This window comes from Phyllostomus hastatus, unplaced genomic scaffold (assembly GCF_019186645.2).
Source record: "Phyllostomus hastatus isolate PE091 unplaced genomic scaffold, TTU_PhHast_1.1 phas_contig_147, whole genome shotgun sequence".
NCBI lineage: Eukaryota > Metazoa > Chordata > Mammalia > Chiroptera > Phyllostomidae > Phyllostomus > Phyllostomus hastatus.
In genome coordinates, this window is record NW_025333603.1 from 4,458,021 (window position 1) to 4,485,925 (window position 27,905).

The 27,905-nt window shown below is 43.5% G+C and overlaps 1 protein-coding gene across 1 annotated transcript; it reads right to left on the bottom strand.

Moving 5' to 3' along the window:
- Positions 1-1,647: 1,647 nt before the first annotated feature.
- TTC4 (tetratricopeptide repeat domain 4) lies at positions 1,648-27,399 on the bottom strand. The gene is made up of 10 exons (XM_045858138.1): positions 27,145-27,399; positions 26,473-26,590; positions 25,349-25,510; positions 23,586-23,663; positions 19,746-19,870; positions 8,749-8,835; positions 7,044-7,258; positions 6,380-6,461; positions 3,296-3,378; positions 1,648-2,780 (listed from the first exon to the last, which is right to left on the bottom strand). Exons 1-10 carry the CDS (start codon positions 27,262-27,264, stop codon positions 2,687-2,689), a joined length of 1,164 nt encoding a protein of 387 aa, XP_045714094.1. The 5' UTR covers positions 27,265-27,399; the 3' UTR covers positions 1,648-2,686.
- Positions 27,400-27,905: the final 506 nt, after the last annotated feature.

Below are 27,905 nucleotides of genomic sequence, written 5' to 3' on the forward strand. Positions count from 1 at the left end.
GGAGGAGGGTTGAATCCTTGCAGGAGCTCTGACTCAGCTCTGCTAGTGTCCCAGACATGGGCAGATGACCAGGGTGGTCCCAGATGAGGGCCCAGCCCACATGCCCAGCTGGAAGTGTCTATACCTGCACCCCAACCCTGAAAGCCCTGACCCTGACCTGTGGGGTCTGGGGCGTACACATGCCAGTCTTGTGCAGCCCCTGTTCTGCGGTCCTGCTCCTAAATCTCTGCCTGGTCCACTCTCCTGGAGACCAGAGAATGGCAGAGCCCATGGGCAGGGCAGGCGAGGAGCACTCCTGGAGGTGTAAGATGCCACAGTGGGCTTGAGCTTGGAGGTGCCACTGATGCTAGTGTGTGCACACATGGGGCCTCAGAACAGGACCTGCTGTATTTTTTTCATTCATCCACTTATCCATCAGCACACTCACTCACTGAGCTCCCACTGTGTGTTGTGTCCAGCCTGGGTACTCAGACAAATCCCCATCTGGCCCCTGTCCACTGACAGCTGGCCTTCTGGAAGGTGTAGTGCAGCATTTCTCAAACCTGTTATTGACAGTTTGGGCCACACTGGGCGGTGGGAGCAGGGGCCGGGGGTCGTCCTGTGAACTACAGAATGTTTAGCAGTATCTGACTTCAGTTCACTGGATGCCAGTACCATCCCACCAAGTTGTAATGATCAAAAATGTCTCCAGACACTGGCAAAGGTCCCTTCAGTGCAATGACCCTGGCAGAGAACCACTGGCCTGGTGTTACCAGTCTGCACAGATGCACACCCGGGTATAAGTCGCTTAAGAACTAGTTGTTAATTCCGTGCCAGGCAACTGACTAAGCACTTTGCATGTGGAACCTGCACAGAAGTGCCACAGACACCTGTGAGGAGGGGACAGGGAAACATTTCAGATGAAGCAGGCTCCTAGCGCAGTCCCTTACAGTCACAAGTCAACAGCCACTAGGCTCCTACCTCTGGTGTAACACTTCGCCATTCTAAGTCTCTCTTCTCTTTTCCACGTCGGCCCCCACCCCTCCCTGGAGGCACAGGCAGGGACTGACAAGAAGGAGAGAAGTTACTGACCTGGCCTGCGAGGAGCCTTATGAAAGGGGTAGGTGATGGGGATGAAGGTCACATAACGGCCCTTGTCAGGTGCATCTGTTTTTGAATGTACAACCTGCTCTCATCTGTCATATCAACCCAGCCTCACAGTGCCCCTGGGAGGGGCCAGGCAATCAGTCTGTTCCACAGAGGAGTAGGGAGGCACACTGGAACCTGCTTTGCCACAAGACTGAGGTGGCTGGAGCAGCTGCTACAGGGAACCCTGCAATGCCTGCTACGGTTGTTGCTGACTGTCGGGCCCCTTACACAAAGTGCTGAGTTCCCACAAAGAGAACCAAGCAGGAAGTCAACAGCTGGGAAGTGAGGGAGAACGGCCTCAGTATGGCTTCAGCTAGGCTTAGGGTGGAGGCTGAACTCCAGCCTCCTGGGCATAAGCTGCATGGTTCTTTGTAAATATTCCACAGCAAGTTGTCCTTCAAAGACAAGGAAGCACACAGCACAAAAGTACATTAGTCCATCTCAAGGACAGCAACTGGTTTCAGTTTAATGATGTATTAGTTAGCTTTGTTGTAGTAACAAACAACCCCCAAGTCTCAGTGCTATTACAACAACAAACGTTTATTTCTCACTCAAGTTACAATCAGTGGTTGAGGGCAGCTGCTGTAGCTGTTCCGCATGTCTTACCATGCTGGCACCCAGGCCGAAGGAGCAGCCCGCCAGGGAGGTATGTTCTCATGGCAGAGGAAAGAAAATGAACATTCCACATCATGGCTCTTCAGGCGAGTGCACTCCTCCCCGGGGAAGGGGTGGACATGACAGGAACTCACATGGCTACAGCTCAGGACACAGAAAGCCCTCTCGGTACAACTTAGAACAATGATTCAACACGCAAAAAGATTTTCCAGTGCAAAAGGCACAAAACCCTAAAATGTGAGAACTGGGGAAGGATGCAGTCCACTGTCCAAGTGCATCGCTGCCCCCCACACTGCGAAGACTGGGAAAATTGGCAAACCTTTCAGGGGTTCTAGAGGGTCCCAGATTGTAGGTGTGTACAGATACAGAAACAGGACCTGGTGTTCCTGGCCCCATCTCATCCCAAGGCATCTACAGTATCTCCACAGAGCAACCCTCCATGCTCAGGAAATAACCGGAGGCCAGAACCTCAGCTTTAGTGCCTTAAAATTACAGGCGTGGTTTGTGTGTATGTGCAGTGTGAGGGGTAGCTTCTCTAAAGCCTCTAACTCCACAAAGGTTAGAACGTGAACTTAGGTCACTGGATAGTGAGTCAGTCCAGTGAGTTCCTTGGGTGAGTTGCTGTGGTAACCGACAAATGGTCCCTTCAGAGATGGAGGCTGGTTAATGCAACTCACAGTGAGTCCAAGGATGTCATGACCAAACAGAGACTAGTGAGGACCAGCTGAGGCTGAGCACTTTGACCAGAGAAGCTGCAGTTCAGGGAAGTCAGCAGCTCCTCCCTGCCTATGATTTGAGGAAGGACAGTGGCCGGGATGAGGAAAAAAAAGTGCTGGGTTCTAGGAGCACGTCCCGCTGATTCAGGTAGGCTATACTCCGGGGAGAGGGGGTCAGGGAGGAGGTCCAGGGGGAATGGCTCCACAGCCTGGCTCCGTCCCTCTACCTACTGCACATTTCTCGCCCGGAAATAACTTCTAGAGAAAAGAGAGGATTCCACACAGACCAAAAACGATGGTGTCAGGTCTTTCACAAAGCACCTGTAGGCAACACAACAAAAGAGAGGGGTTAACTGCACTGTAATCTTAACCATCTATGGCCTTCCCAACAACATTCAAGGTGAAGCTTTGGACGTAAGTCAACATTAAAATGCAAGTTTAGCATGTTTGTAAGGCTGCTTATAAATCTGGCAAATTAGCATGGCCTTGCCCCCTCAGAGTCTTTGGGCCAGCCCTCTCGCAGGCACAGCCCTCTGAATGCCTGTGGCTAAACCTGACATGAATCTGTTAGAACATACTTTCACTCATTCATCCAATAGTGAATACCCAGGGTGAGCCAGACACTGGGCTGAAAACAGTTTAAAAAACAAAAACCATTGTCTCGGCTCTCAAGTCCTAGAGGGAGGGAGATAAATAATCAATTCACCACAGCAAGGCACAAGTGTAGCAGCATTTGTGAGGTATAGCCTTGGCCCAAGGGGTGTGATTCCCTCTATGTGAAGCCCCATGCTTCACATCTATTTACATCTATTACGCAGCCCCATGAAGTGACTCACCGGGGGTGCTGCAGCACCTGCCGCAGGGTGCTCTTGGGAGGCACCTGGTACAGCTCTTCCCTCTCCTCATCCTCAAAGTAGACCTGCAAGGTTAACAGAGGAGCAGCAGTCAGATACAAACAAAGGGCTGCAGCAGCACCAGGCATGTCGAGGCCAAGTCCAGGGAGAAGGTACAGAGATGATGACTGTTATTAGCTGAATGCCTCCTGTACAGAGCTGTGGAATATAAAGCACTCAGACCTCCCCCAGGGGACTAACAAAGGTATCATGGGCCCTGATCACTGTGGCTCAGTGGGTTGAGCATCATCCCACAAAGCGAAAGGTCACTGGTTCAATCCCAGTCAGGGTATGTGCCTGGGTTGTGGGTTCAGTCCCTGGTTGGAGTACGTATGAGAGGCAACCGATGAATGTTTCTCTCTCCCATTGATGTTTCTCTCCCTCTTTCTTCCCACCTACCCCTCTCTCTAAAATAAATAATCTTTTTAAAAATTAAAAAAAAAATTTAAAGGTATTGTAAGGCTTCATTTTCCAAAGATAGAACCAAGGCTCAGAGAAGGGAAATAACTCACCAATGAAACCCAGCCAGTAAACAGAGGAGCCAAGACTCAAGCCCAGGACTATGAGCCTTTCCCTCCCTAATAATTCAGTCCTAGAGCCATTAGCTGTGCAGGGAGAAGGCCAGGACAGCACAGAGCAGGGGTAAAAGGGTGGCCACACAGGGAACAGCCCTGTGCAGGTGTCAAAGCCCAAGCAGGGAGAGCAAGACACCTGCACAGACGGCTGCAGAGCCTAAGGGGTGTCCACAGAGCCTAGCCAGTTGAAGAGGGGATCCTTGCTGGGGGCTGGCCAGCCTAAGGCTGAGAAGGGTATTCTTGTAGGACAGCTGTCAAGAATGGGGTGTCAGAACCCATGTTGGGCTAGGGGGATGCCCATGCATGGGAACAGCCTATATAAGGTGTCAGGGCCCAACCAGGGTGAGAAAGGCAACTGCTAACGGCAGGGGGAGGGCTGCCATGGAAAGTGAGAACCCCAACAGGATAAAGGGGACATTCATGCAAAGGGGTTGGACAGTGTGTGTGTAGGATGAGGAGGCCACCTATGCTGGGGCAGCAGCCTGCTGTAGGGGTCCAAAGTTTAGGTAGGGTGAGGAAGATTCCACATGGAAGAGGGGCCAATGGGGTAACAGGAGGGGGACTGATCAAATGAGTAAATATACGAAAAGTAACAGAAGCCACTATTACAAACGCAGGAAGAAGAGAGATCTTGTCGTGTTGGATTAAAACTGGAGACCCCTGTGAGACCTCATATCTCTCTCCCTCTCACACACACACTTACACACGCACACCCCTATTTAACAGATCCTGGCTTCCAAATACACTTTTCCACTGAAACAACCAGGGTTCCTTGGGAAAAAGTGGTTGTTCCCAGAAGTAGGACAAGAAAAGCACAAGTTGAGCCTAGAACACCTCATGCCAGAAAGCAAGGAAATGCTTTAAAAAATGGAAACAAGTCAAAAGGACACAGAAACAAATTTGAAGGGATTACACTGGCCAAATCTGAGATAATCTGAGCATAACCCAATCACAGTGATAGATTGTAATTCAATGAAATAGGAAACCATAAATCCACTGATATAAAAATGATTATGTTGAAGGTGTGACAAACAATAAGATATGTACATAATTTCATAGCACCTCCCTATAAATTACTAATTACAAAGGGAAAAAGATTTACTTTACAGTGGAAAAGACTGTCAGAGCCCCACTTTGATCAGGTGATCAAAGCAAATGCAGCAACGGGACAACCTGAAATCGGGAGCAACTGACAGCACGCAACAAGGCAGAGCGCCACCTGTGTGATTTTCCAGTCAGATGTGCATCTGGTCAAACCCACACTGATGCACTCCACACAAAATACCCAATCCGTACCCTTCAAAAGTAGTAAAACCATGAAAATTGAAGAAAGACTGAGAAACTCCGCAACAGCCTGCAGGAGACTAAAGGGACGTGAGCACTACTAGTACAGATGCAGTGTGGGATTCTGAACGGTCTGTTCGCCATGAAGAACCAGCGGGACAGTGTGTAAACACCGAACAGAGTCGAAGGCTCGACAGTACTAGCGCAGTGATCTTCAACCTTTTCATCGCACGGCACACACAAACCACTAAAATCCTGCGATGCACACACACATACACATCTGATCCGACAAAGAAACAGATATTATTCGACTCATTCACACTGGATGGCTATTGCTGTGTTGGCTGTTGTCAGTTTTTCATTTGACAATCTAAGGGAAAAGAGGTCAGTGCCCTTGACTAAATAGCCAGGGATTGTATGTTGTAAAAATCCTGTGGCCCAGCAGTTGAAAATCACTGTACTAGTACATCGAAGTTAACTTCCTAATTTTGATGGTTGATTGAGATGATGAAGGAAAATGTCCTTGTTTTTGGGAAACAGAAACTGAAGTATTCAAGGGTAATGGGGGGTCAGCTGGCATCTTATTCTGAAATGGTTAGAAGACAAATTCTTCATTCTGTAATTTGTGATTGTTTTGTTAATCCCAACAACGGAATATTATTTCGCCTTAGAAAGGAAATTCTGATACCTGCTACAACATGGATGAACCTTGAGGACATTATGCTGAGTGAAATAAGCCAGCCACAAAGACAAATATTGTATGATTCCACTTGTATGAAGTACCTAAAGTAGTCAAGTTCATAGAGACAGAAAGTAAAATGGTGCTTTCAAGGGGTTGTGGGTAGGGGGAATAGGGAGTTGTTATTTAGTGGGGACAGTTTCAGTTTGGGGTGATGAAAATGGAGAGGGATGGTGGTGATGGTTGCAAATAATGCACATAAACTCCATGCTGCTGAAACATAATTATTAATAATTATATAACTATAATCTCATAACTATAATTAAAAAACTAAAAATGCTATTTTTATGGTAAAAATACAGAATATAAAATTTACCATTTTATTTATCACAAATTAGAAAAAAAATTCACAATTTTTTTAAAAAAGCAATAAAACCCCCACATTCCTCAAAAAATCCCATACAGGAAACAAAACAATACTTCTCTTACCTCTAAATTATCAGCATAGTATTTCCGCTCTAAGTCCCAAGGGGGCAGTTCATCAAACATCTCCACTAGATGATCAATAAACCTAAGGATGTAACATATGTACTTTCTTGGTATCAGTTACTCATGGTCTACTTTCCCACATCACAGCCCCCAGAGATCAAATCACAGAGATATCAAGAATGTATAAACATGAAATGCAATGTGAGTCATTTTCACAACAGTGCCCAAAATGTGCATCACCTGTCCTATTATGACATAGTCATTTTCTTTAAATTTAAGCCTGACTCAAGCCTAACAACATTCCTCACATTTAGCCACATTCTAAGCATTAACCCTAGGAAATCTCACATTAAAACTGCTAGTCGTATTTTTTCCTAACATACACTTAAATTACTATGAGTGTACTACCTACAATGATTTCACATCTCACTAGATATGTACAAACACTGTATTAGCCCCATCATACAATGGTGGGACTGTGTCTGTCACTGCAGAGCTAGGGAGCCAAGGGAGAAATCAGGGACAGGATAGAGATTACGCAAATCAGACCGAAAACCTCGAAACTATTCTCTTCCCTCCTGAACTGAAAACCACCTGTCCCGCCTGCAGAGACAGCAGGAAAAGAGCATGCCAGCAAGACAGAGGTTCTGGGGCAAGTAAGTACCTGGAGTCTTCATGAAAAGCAGAGATGAAGTCCGACTGGGCATACTCCGGGTACAGAAAGAGCACAGGCCAGCTCAGTCTGCCCTGGTCATCCAAACTTGGCTTGGCTCCGTAGGGGTTCTGCAAGTTGAGCCCGTCCAGCAGTTTACAAAGACCTGCTGAGGCGGATTCTTCCTCCTCACTGGCAGGTTCAAAGACTAGCCTGACGTTCCTAGCCTGGAGTAAAGACAGAAACAAACAGAAACCTTATTGTGTGGAAGGACATGAACCCATTTCACTTGACCAGGGAAACCACAACACTGCAAGCTCCCTGATTCACCTTCATCATCCCTGAGGCCTGGCACACAGCAGGCATCGCGTGTTTAACTCAGCTTCCCCGAACATCTACAACAGAGGCCAGCTAGACATGGTTCTTGCCCTCAAGACCTTGCTCATAGTCTAGTGGGAAGAGATCTCTGGAAATGAATACAATATACAGCAAGAAGTAAAGCTGTGGGACTGCAGACCATGAATAATTAGTTCAGTCTGAGGCTGGAGGTGACTGGGGAATGCTAGGCCTTAAAGACTGAAAGGTGGAGCAGCGGCAAGTGGAAGGGCATTTCACCCCAAGGCACAAAAAAGACCAAGAATGTGACATGTATAAAAATGGCAATGCTTTGTATGGAGATTCCAAAGGGTACAAATAAGAAAAATTACATGCAGTCAAAATTGCCTTTGATGGTATCTCCTAACGGAATGGCAAACTTCCTTGGGTCGGATAAATATTCTAGGCTTTGTGGGTCAAATGGTCTATGTTGAAGTTAACTACTCAGCACTGGCACTGTAGTGTAAGACAGCCACAGGTAACACGTAACACACAGGCAGGGCTGCAGTTTGCTGACTTCTGCTTTACACCACTGGTAACAGTATGTGTGGCTGTGCGTATACACTATCTTTTGAACAGTGAAGTTTCTGAGATGCAGTTGGACTACAGGAGAGAACCAAAATAAGGTCTGTGTGCAAATGTCTGGGCATCCCAACAGTCTACATTTTAGGAAATGACCAAATCCCTGACTGTAAATGATGGAGAATCGGGGGTATTCCATTTTGTGTAACCTGTTAGTATGTGTTAACAGTCTGCTTGTTGTGGGGAAGGACTAGTGGAGTGTGTCTTAGAAGTGTGACGTTGTCGAAGTGAACAAGTCACTTAAATGGGTGCATAATTTAACTCGCCCAAGAATGAGACCAAGAGCCTACCCCACACTCTCACAGCAGGTGTTGTCTCCCTTGTGAAGACCAAGACCAAGTAAGCCAAGGCTCTCAAAGTGACTGGCTCACCAGGTAAAAGCAGGGTTTGGATCAGACACATTCATTTAGAGCAAGGATCTGACTCTGACCACTATTAGCTATGTGAGATTTCTTTACCTCTGTGAGATTCCATCATCATCTAGCAAGAGGGGCAAGAAAACCTACCTCAGAATGCTACTGTGAAGATTAAATGATGCTTAACCCATAGCATCTATTCAGTACAGGTTACCTGAGACCAACACGTGTATACAACTGGGAAAGGGGACTGAACTTGGGGGATCTGACTCCAGAGCCCCTTCATCACACTGAGAGATAATGAACAAATTCATTCAGGCAAAGCATCCCAAGACAGGTTCCCAGGAGGCCTCAGGATGAGTGGATTTAACAAGACCATAAGGGCCTAAGGGTTGAAAACTCACCTTGATGGCCTGGAGTAAAGCTTCATTCTCGTTCTGCTCCTTCTTTTCTTTCAGCTTGGCTTTCCTCATATCCCTCTCTTCAGTTCGCTGAAAGTGTAATTCAGATCCATCAGCTCTAGGGAACTTGCTTCCTCTGGTTACCCCAGCCTGTTCCTAAATTACTGTCTCATCTCTACCCAATCCAGGCTCCTGTGTCAAGGAGTGCCAGTGGCCAAATTCAGTTCAACCAACATTTAAAATCACGTGCCTGGGTGCCAGGACCAGTGGCGACAGAAATTTGAAAATCTGCAGTTCCTGTACCTAAGGAGTTCACTGTCTGCTGAGGGTCAGACAAGTACAAGGTCACCCTGGTGGTGTGAACCAGGTGCTATGAAACACGGAAGGAGTAACTGATTCTGCCCCTTGGAGGAGGTGGGTTTAGACAGGCACAGGAGAGTCCAGTCCACCAGGAGAAAGGGCATTCTTGGTAGAAGGACTGACATTGCTTGGATACCACTATGGGGCATTTCTTTTGTTCCTTTTTTTCTTTATCCTCACTGAGGACATGCTTATTGATTTGGGGGGTAGGAGGGGGAGAGGGAGAGAAACATCGATTGGTTGCCTCTCATATGCGCCCAACCAGGCACCAAACCTGCAACCTAGGCATGTGCCCCAGCCAGGAATCAAACCCACAACTTTTTCAGTTTACGGGACAATACTCTAACCAACTGAGCCACCCAGCCAGGGCATTTTCCCCCCACTGTGGCTCATTTTGGCTTCACTGGTATGGTTGGGGAAACCCAGGGCAAGAACTTACCAGAGGCTCTACCTTTTGCACAATTATAATCCATGAGAGAAAAATGTCACCAGTCTACTTAATCTGGCAGAAATATAATTTAGATTTCCCCTTCCTGCTAATCTATCCAAAACCAGATGATCCTGCTCTTACCCTCAAGATTGTAGATTAATAGGGATCAGCAAACTCCTGTAAAGGGCCAGAGTAAATGTTTTAGGCTTTGCAGGCCATGTATGGTGCCTGCCATACAGTATCTGTTTTTTTTTTGCTGTTTATAACCCTTTAAAAATGTGAAAAACATTCTCAGTTCATAGGCTGTGCAAAAACAGGCCTGGATTTGGCCTGTGGGTCAGTCTACTGACCCCTACTCTGAAGTATAGCACCAGCCATTCACCAACCTCCCCACCAATGCCCCAGAAAGGCTTACAGGTATTTTTTACTTGTGGCTGACAGTTCTTGGTCATTCCTCTCCAATCCCGTCTGCCAAGAAGCTGCAAAAATCCTTTCTACTGCTGACAAGTTTGATTACACCATCAAGAGTGCCCACCCATGGATACCGCTAGAACTGTGTCCAATTCTGCCTTCCTAGTTGAGCTACACCTGACCAGTGTCTGGCCCCATTAGAGAATGACTAAAGTGGGCGATGAAGGATGGCTTCGACTCTGTCTCATGTTTTACTCTGACTTACAGGATGCAAGTGGGTGAGTATGGCTTTCTGCTGTCTCGCCTGAAGTTTGGGGTCTCAGTAGCCCGCATAAAGTGGAATAACCACCAGATCAGATCAGAGAGGCCCTGAACTATGGGTTGGCTGCTCCTTCTTTTTAAATCAACTCTGCTGAGGTATAATTTACAAATTTTAAATGTATAGTTTGATAAGTTTTGACAAATTTATTTCCTGAGTACTCAATACTCCAAATAAGGTAGAGAACATTTCTATCCCTAGAAAGTTCCTTCATGCGCCTTTGTAGTTAATCTCCCTCCTATCTCAACAATACAGGTTTCTTTTTATTACCAAGTAATATTCCATGGTATAAATATACAACTTTGCTGACCTATTCTCCTGTTACTGAATACAAGGCCTATTTCTGGGCTATTATAAATAAAACAGGCTATGAACATTCCTATACAAGTCTTTTTTTAAAACTTGTTTTCATTTCTCTTAGGTGAATTCCTAAAAGTGAAGTTATTGGGTCAAAAGATACGTATGTGGAACTGCCAGAATGATTCCCAGCACAGTCATACCATTCTATAGCACATGGGCAGTGTGTTAGTTTTAGCTGCTCTACATCTCTGCCAACATTTGGTACTGTTGGTCTTATAAACTGGGGTCCTGCTGATGTTTAATTTGCATTTCCCTGACAACCAATGATACTGTACATATTTTCATGTGCTTATTGTAAATTTTCTTTTGAGAGGTGTCTGTTTCTTTTGCCACATTTTAAATATTTCCATAATGACTTGTTTCTGTTCTAAATACAAATCCTTTACTAGACATTTGTATTACAAATATTTTCTCCCATTCTATGGCTTGCCTTTTGCTTTTTTTTAAAAGATTTTATTTATTTATTTTTTAGAGAGGGAAGGGAGGGAGACAGAGAGAGAGAAACATCAATGTGCGGTTGCTGGGGGTCATGGCCTGCAACCCAGGCATGTACCCTGACTGGGAATCAAACCTGCAACACTTTGGTTCGCAGCCCACGTTCAATCCACTGAGCTATGCCAGCCAGGGCTGCTCTTCTTAATGATGTATCTTTTTCTAGGGTTTGACTTAAGTCCTATTTTATCCATAATTTTATCTTTTACGGTCAGTATATATTTTAGTTTTGAGGAACTTTGGTGAAATTCACATGACCTAAAATCAACCATTAACTATTTTAAAGTATACAATTCAGTAGTACTTCGTTTATTCGCTATATTGTGCAATCATCACCTCTACTTCCAAGACTTTTCAATACCTAAAAGAAAACCCCAAGTCCTTTTAGCAACCAGTCCCATTTATCCCACCCAACATCTGGCAACCACTTACGTTCTGTCTACAGATTTATTTATGTTGGCTCTTTCATATACTGTATGGAACCATACAATATGTGATCTTTCATATCTGGCTTCCTTCATTTAACAGTATTTTGAGGTTCATTTACATTGTGCAATGTATCAGTACTACATTCTGTTTTATGGCTGAATAATATTCCTCTGTATGGACATACCACATTTTATTTATCATTGGTTGATGGATACTTAGACTGTTTCCACTTTTAGCCATCATGAACAGTATTGCTATGAACACTGATGTACAAGTATTTGTTTTCAGATCTTTGGGATATGCACCCAGGAGTGGAAGTCTTAGGTCATATGGTAACTCTATGGTTAACTTTTGAGGAATTGTTTTCCATAGTGGCTACCATTTTACATTTCCACTAGCAACACATGAGGGTTTCAATTTCTCCACATTCTCAACATGTTATTTTCCTTTTTTAAAAAAAAAGTACAGCTAGCCTAGTGGGTGTGAAATAGTATCTCATTGTAGTTTTGATTTATATTTCCCTAGTGACTAATGACAGTATCTTTCATGACCATTTTGTGGGCCATTTGTGTATCACCTTTAGAGAAATGTCTATTCATATCCTTTGTCCACTTAAACACTGGGTTGTCTTCATCCTAATTAAGATGCCAAAGGTTAAAGAGAGAATCTTATAAGCAGCAAGAGAGAAGCAGAGAGTTAGCTACAAAGGAGTTCCCATAAGACGGTCAGCTGATTTCTCAAAAGAAACATCAAAGGCAAGAAAGGGACAGAAAAAATATAAAGTGATAAAAAGCAAGGACCTACACCCAAGATTACTCTATCCAGCAAAGCTATCATTCAGAATGGAAGGGCAGATAAAGTGTTTCCCAGACAAGTAAACTAAAGGAGGAGTTCATCATCACCAAGCCATTGTTACATGAAATGTTAAAGGGACTTATTAAAAAAGATCAAAACTATGAACATTAAAATGACAACAAACTCACAACTATAAACTGAATCTAAAAATAAAATCAAAATCAAACTAAGCAAACCACCAGAACAGGAACAGAATCATAGGTATGGGATCACTTGGAGGGTTATCAGATGGCAAGGGGAAGGGGAAAAAGGGAGTACACGATGCAGGGATCAAGAAGCATAATTGGGAGGAACAAAATTGATGGGGGTATTAAGAATAGTACAGGAAAGGGAGAGGCCAAAGAACTTACACACACAATCCATGGACATGAACTAAGCGGGGTGGGTGGGGGGATGTTGGAAGGAAGGTGGGTAGCAGGCGGAGGGAGGAAAGGAAAAAAATTGGGGCAGCATAATCAATAATATATAGTTTAAAAGAACTGGGTTGCCTTTGCCCTGGCCGGGTTGCTCAGTTGGTTGGAGCATCATCCCATGCACCAAAAGGTTGCAGGTTTGACCCGTTCAGAACACATACCTAGGTTGCAGGTTCGATCCCCAGTTAGGGGACATACAGGAGGCAACTGATAGATGTTTCTCTCTCTCTAAAATCAATAAACATATCCTCAGGTGAAGATTTAAAGGAAAATTGGGTGACTTTTTAAAATCATTTAGATGTTAAGATTTCTTTATATATCTAAAGTCCCTTAAACACAGATGTGATTTACAAATATTTTCTCCAATTCTGTGGGTTGTCTTTTCACTTTCTTGATGGGTCCTTTGAAGCACACAAGTTTTGACTTTTGATAAAGTCCAGTTTATTTTTTTCTTTGGTTGCTTGTGCTTTTTGTGACATATCTAAGAAAGCAATGCTTAATTCAAGTTCATGAAGACTTACACCAATGTTTTCTTCTAAGAGTTCTATAGTTTTAGCTCACTCATTTAGGCCTCTGATCCATCTGAAGGTAATTTTTGTACATAGTATGAAGCAGGGGTCCAAGTTCATTCTTTCAAAACTGGATATCCAATTGTCCCAGCACCATTTGTCGAAAAATCTATTCCTCCTCCACTGAATGGTCTAGGTACCCTTGTTGAAAAACAATCGTCTATGAGTATTTATTTCTGAGCTCGCAATTGTCACACTAATCTATCTGTATGTCTATCCCTGTGCCAGTACCACAAGGTTGTTTCTTCCTTCTGGTCTACTCCATTGATTTGAGTCCCAGTTTTCTTCCCATCACTGTTGGTTCCCTGTGCATATTCCTTCATTTCACTTAGCATAGCCTTCATTTTTTCATCTAATTTGCGACCAAAATCAACCCATTCTGTGAGCATCCTGATCACCAGTGTTTTGAACTGTGTATCTGATAGGTTGGCTATCTCTCGGTCGCTTAAAAGTACTGGTTGTGCAGCTTTCAATTCTGTTTGAGCCATCTTTTTTTTTTCTTTGGTCTGGTTGCGCCTGTTATGTATGAGGGGTGGAGTCTTACATGTTCACCAGGGTGGGGCACCCCAGCCGCTGGGTTGTGATGTTGTACGTGGGGGCGGGGTCCGAGAGGGAACAATGGCACCTGCTCCACTCTCTGTCGGAGCTCAGTCCCTTCCGCCGCTTCGCCTGAGCAAACTGGGCCCCTCTGGTGCCAATTCCCATGTGGGTGGGCTTGTGCACGCCGTGGGACTTTCCAATGATCTCTCCTGTGAGGCTGGGAGTCTCTCCCTGTGCCTCAACCCCCACAGGTGTTTTCAATAAATGTCCCAAGGTTCTATTTCCCAGCACTGGGATCCTGGGTTGTGCGCAGTGCCTTGCTTCACAATCACTGCCTTGCTGCCTGCCAGCCGCCGCAGTCTTGTGTGCTCCGGATACCTTGCGTGCCCGGTCCCAACGCTCTCTGTGCCGCGACCCACGCCCTGCCACCCACCTCCACCCCTCCTGCTGGTCTGGATGAGCGGGTCTATTTTAACTTCTTGGTTGTCCAACTTCCATACAGTTCAATTTTCTGTCAGTTCTGGTTGTTATTCTATTTCTAAATTGTTGTTGTCCCTATCTTGGTTGTGCCAGGAAGCACAGTGTGTGTACCTATGCCTCCATCTTGACCAGAAGTCCCAGTAAACCTATTGTTTACACGACTGTTATCCACTGCCTCAGGCAACTGCAATCTTAAATAACTGCTTCTAATTGTTTTTGACAAATGTTCCCCCACACCACCACCCCTACACCCAGCCAGACTGTGATAGTCCTGTGCTATTTCATATTTATTCAAATCACAACCACAAGCTTATCTAGTCCTTACTATATGTCTCTGAAATGTGCTAAGAGTGTACACATGTACACACATTTTCATTTTCTCTTCATAATCTATAAACTTTGAGGTGTATGTTTACTATTTTCAGAGAGAGGCTGAGTTTCAGAAATACCTGGAACTTACTCAAAGTTAATCAGTTCTGCTTTCTCCTGTTTGGAATGTCTCCCCCACCCCTACCTCCAACAGAATAAATTCTTGCTCAATTTTAAAGAGATTAGACTCAGGCAACACCTCTTCCAGCAAACCTCTGAGACCAGAGACCCCCATCTCTGCCCTGCTCTTGGCCAAGGCAAAGTTAGATACCACTACTACTCTATATTCTTGCTTGCCTCTACCACACTGTAGCTATTGATTTCCTTGTTTATTGACTTGTCTGTGTCCTCCAGTATTCCAGTGGCTGGGACTGGTTTGGAATTTAATTAATTTATTTATATTTAATGCAGTGAATGTATAGTCAATATTACCACTAAACACCTGAAATTTCATAAAATGCAACAAACAGAAATTAGTCATCTGTTAATAGTTACTATCCACTAGGTGTATCTGAGGTTGTAGAACATTCAGCTAACAGACATTTGAGTGGACTTGTCTGCAGGAAACATAAATCTCACACAGAATGTAATCAAAAGTTACTTCAAACAAATTATCCTATCAGCCCTAGCTGGCTAGCTCAGTTGGTTAGAGCATCATCATGATACACAAGGGTAGTGGGTTCAATCCCCAGTCAGGGAGCATACAAGGAACAACCAATGAATGGCTATATGGGTAAAGCAACAAGGCAATGTTTCTCTCTCAAAAAAATAATTTTTTAAAAAATTTTTAAATTAAAAAAAATTTTAATTATCCTATCAATAAACCTTCTGTAGTAACATCAACTTCATGGAGTACTACGTCCTTGCAAAGAACAGGGACAGTATGTGAATACGAGCACGCATTACAAACATGGTGCACTAAACAGCACAGGTAACTCACAGCCTTCTGTAGAAAAGGCTCTACCTAACGTTCTTTCAGCCATAGCATGTGAGCAGATCAAAAGAGTTCTATCATAAGAAATAGTATTTAACATAGCTTTCAAATAGAAATACTTTAAATATCAACTTTAATAATATTAATTTTTAAAGAATCTTTAGAGTGAAGTATGTCTTTCTTGCTTCTGGCTTTTCTACATTTTTCCAGCATAACCCCCACTTTCACCCATTCCCGGGCCACTATAAATAAAGTAGTGGAAAACACTGCTGTAGCAATTTCACCCAGGCTTAATCCCCCAGCAAGTCAAGGGGAAGTAAGACATTCTAGCCAAATTGTTTCTCTTTCCAGAGACAGACTGTCTTGATGTAACAGGAAGCTAGGTAAAAGAACTACCATAAGAGTCTTTGGAATGCAGTTTTTAAATATGGATTCTATAGTAGGTGGTGAAACATTTTTAAAGGCAAACGCCCCCTCCCCATAAACAGTTTATTTTACAAAATAGGTTTTCATGCATTCATATTATCAAGAATAATAATTTTTTTCTATAAATTGAATGTAATGAAATACTGGCATATCCCTGAGCACATCACTCTCCTCTACATTAAAATTTACACTAATAACAAAAATCATAGTATGCATTAAATCATTTCAGTAACCTAATGAGAAGGCAGATACTTTTGTTTTTTCCTTTGAGAACACTTGAGTATTACACAATTTTAGATACAGAGAGGTACACTCTGACACCAAAAGCAATATAGATTTAGTATGCTAGTATGTTTGACTACTGAAGTTTTGCTAATTTGCTAACTTGGCACAAATTAAAGTAGTGGTAGGTATGAAAATTCAGATAAGCAATCATTTATAAACCTGACAGTATGTATGTATAATTCTATAGAGATTGTAAGGTTTTCAATGGAATGGTAGAAGGTAGGGAAGTTTTCTTTGTATAGTTTCAGAGTGTAGAAGATTTTTTGAGGGGGTAATATACCTTCACTTATCAGCTCAAAATCAGCCTACTCATATATAAATACTTTGCTCAGGAATAAACGTCAGGATCTGAAATCAGAATTTATGTTAAATTGCAATTCACCTCTTCCATTAATCACATTTTGGGACTATCCCCTCCCTTTTGAAATGTATAAAACATAGAAAACTATAATGGATTACTTTTGAGATAAAAAGTCACTTTTTAAAAAACTTTAAAATCAAAGTTTTAAAATCTACACTATGTAGGTTTAATCAAAGTATTTAATCTAATATGGTTCTCCCACTTATAATTATAGAAGTGTATATCTCCCAGGGTTACCATTCTTACATTTGTTGTTCCAATGTGTTACATTATTGGGCTGGTCAAAAAGTCCATTTAGTTTTTTCTGTAAAATAAGACACATTTTTCATTTTCACCAATGACTTTATTACTTCAGATATTTTTGAGTATGTTGGCTATCTCCCATGTGGTATACCAATGATTGTTCTTAATTTGATCACTATCAACTTCAACTGATCTACCCCACTACAGAGCAACATCCAGCGAGAAATCTCCAGCACGAAACTTCGCAAACCACTTTTGACAAGTTCGATCAGTCACAGCACCTTCTCCATACACTGCACAAATCTTTTTGTGTTTTTACCTCTCTTGAAATAAGAAAGCATCATATGCTGAAAATGTTGTGTATTTTCTTCCATCTTCAATATTAACACTGCTACACAAAAACTCACCGATTTTTATTTTTTTAATGCACGCTGATATGACAGCTGTCACAATACAATCTAATAAAACTGGTTCGAATGAAGTTAAAAACCACCAACCACTACTAGAGTCATCTTACAGAAAAAAAAAAATGAAATTTTCGGCCAACTCATTATCCACAACAAGGCTTTCACCCAGTAGTAAGTAAAACTTTATCAAATTGATTCTGTATAATGGAAGTAATTTTTCCAAAACATGTGCCCTTGTATACTATTTATATCATAATACTCAATCATGATATTTAAAAAAGGCAAAGCAAGCCCTGGCTGGTATAGCTCAGTGAACTGAGCATGGGCTGCAAACCAAAGGGTTGCCGGTTTGATTCCCAGCAGGGTCCCCAATGCGGGGTGCTTGGGAAGCAACCACACACTTATGTTTCTCTCCCTGTTTTTCTCTTTCCCTTCCCCTCTAATAACTAGTAATTTTTTGTAAAGGCAAAATAAATTAAAAAACAGAAAGGAAATGCTGCTGAGGCTTGAAGCCTTTTTGTTTTACCTGAGAAGACCCAAACAGATGTTGGTCTTCTCAGTTAACAGCTGCTGGCTAGCCAAGATTGTTTTTCTTCCTTTTACATGGGCTATAAGATCTGGTTTCATTCTTGGTATTACACCACTTGTGTATCTGAAGGGACTCTGGAAAGGATGTCAAGTAGTTCTTTGTTATCCGCTGCATAGGGACACTGAAGCTTTTTTGTAAATTTATTGATGCCCAGACAAGGACAATGTACCTCAGTGGAATGAAGTACAGGATGACTGTGAACACAGAGGGCTATGACAGCCAGCCAGCTTAAGAATGAGACCATCCAATTGAAAGTATTTTTTTTAAAGATTTATTTACTTTTAGAGAGAGAGGAAGGGAGGGAGAAAGCGAGGGAGAAGAACACCAATGTGTGAGAGATACACTGATCATTTGGCTCTCACACCCCCACAATTGGGGACCTGGCTCAAAACCCCGAGTGCCTGACTGGGAATCGAACCAGCAACCTTTCAGTCGCAGGCCAGCATTCAATCCATTCAGCCACACCAGCCAGGGCTGAAAAGCATTCTTTATCCTTTCGCCAAAGGAAGCCACTTGATCTAGGATGTTCTGGACACTGACACATACTCCTAGATGGCACAGATTTTATTTATAAACCCCTTTTCCACTGTCCTTGTCATCTCTGTCATCCTCTTCCTCCTCCTCTAGCATGTCCTCCACTACTGTCTCAGATTGCCTGTTATCTTTCCCTGATATTATCAAGTAGTTCCATGTCAACAGTAACCACAAAACCAGTGGTATCACATAGAACTCAAAGTTCTGGACAACAGAGTGTGTCTTTTCCCTCCTCCTCCAGCAATTCCTGGTTTCTTCCTTTGGTGTTTTAAAACTCTGCCTCCTTTCCTCTTTTGGATTAGTTTTCCTTTTCCAATGTGTTATTTGTTTATTTATTTTTCATTGATCACCATGGTGGTACTGTACATGGCATGTAGTGGTGATGTACTCTCATGGCACGACACTTTCCAGCTGAGGTAAAGATGTGGCAGCATCTTACTAGGCATTTGTTGTTTGTTGAACAATTACCCATCATCCCATGTGTTTAGAGGTTCGCTCTGTGCATGACAGAACAAAGCAAAAGGAAATGGTAATAGCCAGCAGAGGGCTGGTTTCACCTGGAGGACTTGGATACCACTTCCTAGTTGGAATACTCTGCATTGGTCTGGAATACATGAAAGACACATCAGTCTGTAAATTATCTACTTTTGTGTCTGGTGATTTCAACTTAGCCTCCATGAACTTGGGCCAAGCTATCAACTGCCCAAGGACAGAATCCATTCTCTCCAGTAGATGATCTCTAATTTCCTTTGTGTCAGTTAATGTATCACTGGTCTCTTCACTTGACTCGCTTCCAGGTGGCTCACGTGTCTCTTCCTTTCTACTCCATCATTTGTACAGTCAGCTCATGTGTTGGCGCTGCTTCCCCTCGTTTCTGTTTCTGTGACAAGTAGAGACAGAGCCTGGGTCCACACTTCTTGTGGTGTGTCCTCCAGGAATGCTGGTGGCTCTCTGTGTGCTGGATCTTTCGGGGGACCTGCCTGGCTAGGGTCTGTTGGCCCAGACATCATGACTGGTGATGACCTGCCTGGACAGCTCTCCAGGGATTTAGACATCTTAGTTTGAACTGTTGGTTCTTGGGTTTTATTTTTGAAGAAGAAAAAGTTTACAATGACCAAAAGATACAATGCTCAGAAAAGATAATTAATACCAATGCTAATTACATGCCAAATGGCTGCTGATTTTGCCACCAACCTTTAGTTTGTCTGCTTTAGCCCTCACTTCCAGAAGCATCTTCTCTTTGGCATCTATCTGCAGCCCATCATCGCACCAGTTCACAGCCTCAGTGTAGTTTTTCAGTTCCAGATGGCATAAGGCACCTGCAGAACCCAGAACCTTTTAGGATCAATGGAAACATTCACGGGAAGAGCCCCCTTGAGGAGGAACCCCCAACCTCCACTAACTACCAGCCAGCACCCTGTAGGGAAAACAGATAAGACCCCTTGTATTGCATTCCCAAGACTAGAAAGACTATTTTTTGTATCTTAGATCAGTAAGATCTATAGTGTCCTCGGCTCAAAACTCCTGTGAGCCTCCCTTATCTTAAGGACTCTTGAAGTAAGGAAGGCTACAGCTTAGTGGCAAAAAGCACAGGCCTTGGAATCAGACAGATCTGGGCTGGAAATCTGGCTCTGTCATTCACCAACTAGGCATTAGACAAAGGACTGAGCATCTGTGAGCTTCAGGTTCTTCATCTGCAAATGAAAAGAATAAAGCCCACCTCCCGCGGTTTCTCTAAACGGAGTCTGAAAGCAGAATTAGTTTCAGCCATTAATCAAGCAGTGGGAAGACCAAAGACATTAGGTCTCTCCTAAAATTGTCCTTGATTTAAGTTTAAGCTGCCTCTCCCTTAATCACGCTCAATTTTCTCTCGTTAGACTCTTTAGGCTTTCCACAGAACCTCAAAATATGAGAAGTGTAAGTGCTTAGATGTCAACAGAATCCAACTTCATCTTTCAAAAGTAAACAAACCAATACTAGGAATGGGTGTCTTGCCAAAGTCACGCAGTAAGGTAAAACTGACAACTCAATGAGGATTACAGACTTCCGGCCTGAGGCCAATTCCAAAGGACCACACTCAATTTACTTGCCAATCTTTATTCAGTACCTTCTTTCCCTAGGAGGAACATGGATCTACTTACCACCCCAACAATAAATATCTCCTTTAGATAAACTTGGATAAAATACTTTAAGTTGTTCCATGGGGATATAGGAAAAATTAACATTTAAGGAATAAATTAAAGTTTGCAGTATACCTTTAAACTTCCCAAAGTGAAGTATAAAAGTACTATAATTATAAAGAAAGGTCAGACTACAAGAGAAAAAATAATCTGGGAACATCTCAGCATCACAGTTATCAGCACATGTTGCATAACTTACCTTTTAATTAACATTAACATAACATTTGAAGATCTCATCTTTCAGTCAACAAAAAAAACTTTTTTAATCCTCATCCAAGGACAAGCTCACTGATTTTAGAGAGAGAGGGAAAGGGAGGGACAGAAATAAACACTGATGTGAGAGAGAAACATCAATCAGTTGCCTCTGGTACATGCCCTGACTGGGTACTGAACCTGCAGCCTAGTCATGTGCCCTGACTGGGAATAGAACCAGTGACCTTCTTGTTTACACAATGATGTTCCAACCAACTGGGCCACACTGGCCAGGGCTCAATCAAAAAAATTGGAATGTGGCTCTGGAACTGCTTTAATTAATTTTATTCTTTATTAATTCAAAATGAGACATTTCAATTTCTCTACAAATTGTTAAAACACAAAGGACTAGATTATTCTCTGGGGAATGCTTTTAAAAATGGTATGTTGTTACTGATAAGGACCAGGAACTTAACATTAAGGCTGCGAAAATAAAGTGACTTCATCAGTACCTCATCATTTTAATATCAAAGCTTACAATGTCTGTGGCTGAGAGGATTAAGTAACAGCCTGTGAACCAAAGGGTCACCAGTTCAATTCCCAGTCAGGGCACATGCCTGGGTTGCAGGCCAGGTCCCCAGTAAGGGGTGTGCAAGAGGCAACCATGCATTGATGTTTCTCCCTCTCTTTCCCTCTCTCTAAAAATAAATTTAAAAGATTTTTTAAAACTTTTTTTAAGGACTTACGGCAAGATGGAGGAATAGGTGGACGCACTGTACCTCCTTGCACAACCAAGATTAGAACAACAATAAATTACAGTCAGCATAACACACAGAACTGACAGAGGATTTATCTGAATGGAAGCTGGACAGCCAAGAAGTTGAAGTAGACCCGTACATCCAGACTGGTAGGAGACGCCGAGCCGGGAGGGCGCGGGGCGGGCACAGGTCGGCAGCGTGCAGAGGTTGGGGAAAGTTTGGCGCGGAATCAGCACGACAGCCATCCGGGGCACAAGAACGCAGCGGTGATCCCTGAGTACACAAGCTGCGGCTGCCGGACCCAGTGGGGCAGTGATAGTGGACCAGGGCAGAGCTTGCAGCCCAGGAACCCAGGGAAGGGTCTGGGGCAAGGAAAACTGAACTGCCGCCATTGATTCCCTCCCGTCCCCGCTCCCGCCCCTGCCCCCACATATAACGTCACAATCTAGCGACTGGGGCGCCCAGCCCCGGTGAACACCTAAGGCTCCACCCCCCACCGTAACGAGAGCGACCAGACCAAAAAAAAAAAAAAAATAGGAGAGACGGGGAAAGACATAAGACATGTGTACAACAGAGGAGATCAGTCCCCCAGGACTCATCCTTTTGAGCGACCAAGAAATAGCCAATCTATCAGATGCACAGTTCAAAACGCTGGTGATCAGAAAGTTCACGGAACTGGTTGATTTTGGGCGCAATTTAGATGAAAGGATGCAGGTTACCATAAAAGAGATGCAGGAAGATACACGGAGGAGAGCCAATAGAGACAGGAAGGTATCTGAGTCTCAAAACAATACAGTGGACCAGAAGGAAGATAGAATCAACCAAGCAGGAAAGCATGATGAAATAAGAATTCAAAAAATCGAGGAGAGCCTTGGGAGCATCCAGGACACCTTTAAACGTTCCAACATTTGAATTATAGGGGTACCAGAAGGGGAGGAGCAACAAGTGGAAAAGTTATTTGAACAAATAATAAACAAATAATTTGAACAAATAGAACTTCCCCAATCTGGCAAAGGGAAGTCTTCCAAGAAATCCAAGAAGCTCAGAGAGCCCCAAAGAAGTTGGACCCAAGAAGAAACACACCAAGGCACATCATAATTACATTAGCCAAGGTGAAAACGAAGGAGAGCATCCTAGAAGCAGCAAGAGATAAGGGGACAGTAACCTACAAAGGAGTTCCCATCAGACTGTCAGCTGATTTCTCCAAAGAGACCTTACAGGCAAGAAGGGGCTGGAAAGAAATATTCCAAGTCATGAAAGACAAGGACCTACATCCCAGATTGCTCTATCCAGCAAAGCTCTCATTTAGAATGGAAGGGAAGATAAAGTGCTTTTCAGATAAGGTCAAGTTAAAGGAGTTCATCATCACCAAGCCCTTATTTTATGAAATGCTAAAGGGACTTATCTAAGAAAAGAAGATAAAGAAAAAGACATGTATAGTAAAAGGACAGCAAACTCACAATTATTAACAACCACACCTAAAGCAAAACCAAAAGAAACTAAGTAAACAACTAGAACAGGAACAGAACCACAGAAATGGAGGGCACATGGAGGGCTAGCAGCAGGGGGGGGTGGGAGGAGGGGAGAGGGGGGAAGGTATAGAGAATAAGTAGCATAGAATGTAGGTTGAAAATAGATAGGGGGAGGGCAAGAATAGTACGGGAAAGGTAGAAGCTAAAGAACTCATAAGAATGACACATGGACGTGAACTAAAGGGGGGGAACGTGGGTGGGAGAGGGGGTACAGAGTGGAGGGGAGGGAAGGGGGGAAATGGGACAAATGTAATAGCTTAATCAATAAAATATATTAAAAAAAACTTTTTTTAAAAAGCTTACAATGTCTCAACTTCTGGTAGAGTTAACTTTTCCTTACTTAAAATCATACTGAAGTTCTACAGGACTTACCTCTTACTATTGCTTTGAGGTGCCAGGGTTTTCGCTTTCTGGCAGCCATCGCATCATTGAGAGCCGAACGAAAATTGCCTAATGAGACACCGTTTCATAAAGCAAGAAACAAGTTTTAAGATCAGAGTATTTCCAAAGTTTTGTGTGTAGAGACAAAGACATTCTTACACAATCTTGGATAAATATAAATCAGAACAACTGTTTTTAGAAAAATATATATAATTGTGTTCATCAAAAACCTTAGAAATATTTCTATCAGGCAACCAATCCACAGAACTATAGGTGGCTAGATAATAAGCACATGAAAAGATGCTCAACATCATGAATGATTAGAGGAATTAAAATTAACATGAAATTGGTAAAGATAGATAATATCCAGATATGGGAAAAGGGCACTCCAATGGTAAATTAGAAAGCAAATTAGTACATTGTGACCCAACAATACTCTTCTAAGAATTTATCCTACCTTACATAGCTGCTATTAGGTCAAGAGGGATAAGAGATGTGAAAGTGCTTTGTAAGCCCTACCAGTGACATAAATTAAGGAATGGCTCTCACTATTACGCATCTGCTCCTCTGGTGTCCTCCACACACACACGGTTTTTTTCTTGCAAGGTGATTGTTCTTATTAGCCCTATAAATGGCATCCCTAAGTTCCCCAAGGAAAGGAACTGTGTAGCTCTTGTTCACACTGCAGTGCCTAGCGCACAGTAAAAGTCAGGTCTTACTCATCTCCATGATGCCAGTACCTGGCACAAAGTACTATCTACTGAATGAAGAAAATGTATCTCTCCAGAAATCAGAAGACTGGGTTTCTAGAGGCTTCCTCTCTCTGGGCTCATGCAAAATGAAGGCACTGGCTGGCCTAAATAATCCCCAAAGGGCTATATCACTCTTATTTTTCAGAATTTTGTAATGGAACAGGCTGAAGAGAAAACAGGTGGAGCAGACGATGGTTGAGGAGAAACCCTTCTCAAATGGTGGTAAGAGCCAGTAGACTCGTCCCAGCCAGAACTGCAAGGCTCATTCTCTCCCAGCCCCTCAGAAAGCCTGGGCTCATTCCCAGGTCCGCTCTCAGCTCCTTGATAAGAAACATGGGTTTAAAATAACCAAGACTAGTCACCAGTAAATAATCAGTGTTTCCCAAAGTCACAACTGCAGAACAGAACTGCATGCTGACTAAGTGTTACCTGAAGAGATGGTTTACAAAACTCAGATTCACAGTGTAAGGTTCTTTGATGTACTGTTCTTAGCATGTCGACATGCACTGCAAATCCCCCACAACACAGCACTTTCCAAACTTACTTGTCCAAAGAACACTTTTTATTTCAAGAGTCCCACAGAAAACTGAGAAACTCTCCCCTTAGATAATACAGTTTCTCTCACACAAAGTTCTCTGTTACCTTAATCCTTCTACAAGAGCATCCTTGAGAAGGCTGGGGAGGGGGGAGGGAAAAATGAGACTTTTTTTTTTTAGAAAATAGAAGCATTTGGGCTAAAAAAAATCCCACATCATACCAACTCATATACTAAGGTATTTGATGTCCTTCATTTGGTTCAGACAGCAAAAATTATGCAATCTATCAGGTTTCCCTTTTCACTAAGTCTACCTGGAAGATCGGAGTTCGATTAAGAGAAAATAATCCCAGGTATCTCGGATATGCAGCTCCTCTTCCTGACATTCTCAAAATCTCCACTGGCCATCATAATGGCTTTATTATAAGTAAACTCTTTAAAAAACATTCAATAATGGAATAAATTACCCATGTAGTATTGCGCTGCTGCCCGGTTGGTATGAAGAACAGCATTCAAATCAGGGTCTGCGCACTTCTTCTTTAAGCCTTCAGTATAGGAAGTCACGGCCTTTTTATAGTCTTTTTCTTTAAAGTAATCATTGCCCTCATTTTTATAGATCTTGGCCTGTTCTGCAAAGAAAAGAAGAAATACATTATTTCCTATTTTTATTCTTTTTTGTTGTTTATTTCCTATTTTTTAATAGGCTCATTAAAAAGATTCTAAATCACGATGAAACATAATAAACCAAAAAGAAACTGATAGGGAAACAAAACCCAAAAAGCACGATAAACCTCCGTATTAAAATGGAGAAACAAAGTCATGTTTACTTAATGCTACCATCAATTCCAAGTATTTTATAAGGTAGACTATTAAGTGCTTATAAAGAAGGAAGCATGCAGGAAAAAAAGCATACTTACCCTAGCTTTTAAAAAACTTTTTTTTTAATTACTGAAGAAATGGGGGAGGGGGGCAGAATTATACTGCTTTTGCTTGTTATTTTATTCCCTGGAATGCAAATTCTATCCTCACCCTAGTAAGAGCCTACAAAATTGTTAAGATTCAGTTCAAATTTCTGCCTCAGTGTTCCAGCAGCAACCAGTAGACAGCTACATGTTAGCACCTATTGCACAGGCTTGTCCTGATTCTTCAGGACAGGCTCGTTACCCACTGCAGCATGACATTTGAGGGCAGCCTTCTTCATCCCTGTATCCCTAACGCCTAGCATTTAGTGGGCATCCAAAACACTGAGGCAGGTTATCTCAGGCTAACTACCACTTGTTATAAATCAGAACGACTCACTGTTTGTTTGTTTTTTTAAATCCTCACCACAGGACATGCTTACTGATGGTAGAGAGAGAAGGGGGGGAGATAGATATTAGTAGGAGAAAACATCCATCGGTTGCCTCTCGCACACACCAGGACTGGGCTGAACACGCAACCTAGGCATGTGCCCTGACTGAGAACGGAACCAGAGACCCTTCGCTTACGGGACAACGCTCCAACACAGCCACACCGGCCAGGGCCAGAACGACTCACTCTTTACCTCAATTCAATGGAGACACCGAACAAACGTTAGGGCCATGTTAGATACCTTCTGGAGAGCGTTCGTCATCGAAAATAATTGACTGGAGACAAGCCAAGTCAGGATTCTTCATGGGATCAATTTCTGATGGTGCTTTCTTCATGAACAACGGGATCTTTTCAAATTCCTAGAGATTAAGACAAGAATGTACTATACAAATGGGATTTGCCACTGAGTAGATCCAAGTCTCTACATCAGCGTTTTCTCATAATTTGCAAAACATCATGATTGGCTATATCGCTCCCTATCCAGGCCTCAGTTTCCTACCTGTAAAATGAGAGTGCAGAATAATAATCTCTAAAGATTCTTTCAGTCATGACATCCTTAAAAAAGCGGTAGTAATTATCGTTCATTAAGCGTTAAATGCCCCTTCGTCTTCCACAGTCCCATGAGATTCGTGCTATAGTTAGGGCAACTTTCCAGATTCAAGAAACGGCTTGGGGGCGTTAAGTAACCGACCCTGCATCCTGAGCCAGTGAGTGCTGGAGTCACATGTCTGACTCCAAAACCTGTACTCCTAAAGGTACTAACAGATTAAGAAAACTCTAAATCCCTCCAGGCCGGTTAACGTTCGAGTAGAAACCACGTGACTGGTGGCAACTTCTGGGATCCGGGGATGAGGGAGCCGCCGAAATCCGCAGGACGCCCCACCCCCCATGCGGACTCCACTCGCCCGCTTACCTCTTCCCAGTTGTCCTCGTGGAAACGGCCACTGTAACACCGGCCCTGGAATTTTTCCAGGAACGCGTCCCCAGCGAGGTCAGCGAGGGGATCCGGCTCAAGTAGGTCAAGTGGCTCCATGGCAGCTCCCGAACTCTCCACAGTCCCGAGCTCCCGGCGCCAAGAACCGCGCGACAGCTTCCGGTGGCGCGGGCGCCCTTCCCTAAATCCTCCGCGCGGCGTCGGCGCGCGCGCCTGGAGTTCCTCGATACTGGGGCGTGGCCTACCCGGTTCCAACCGGCCCTCCGCCAGCACCTGCCCCGCCCACCCCGCCCAGCCCTCCCCTTCCGCCTCAGCCCCGCTCCCCTCAGCCTCGCTCCCCTCAGCCTTGGCCTCGGCCCCGCCCCCCGCATGTTTTTAAAGTGGTGGCTAAATCCAGCTTCCCCTCACGCCCCACTCTCACTTCATTCGTTCCTCTGTTGAGCCGGTTAAGACAAACTGCCTAAGCTCCTCCTTGGGTTCCAGGACTGTTGTACAGTGGTGGGCAAAGCAGATGAAATCCCAGCCCTTTAGGAGTTCATAAGGTAGTGAGGAGAGAGAGACAATAAACAAAGAAGGTGTGCCAGTTTGTCAGGTGGTAGCAAGAGCTATGGGAGTAAACTTAAACCGGTGGACAGGCATTCCAGCAAAGAAGGCCTGGAGTGGCTAGGGTGTGTATGTTGGGGAGAGGGGATGGGCTGTCGGGGTTGGGGGGAAGGGTGGGGGAGAGCATTCCTCGTGGA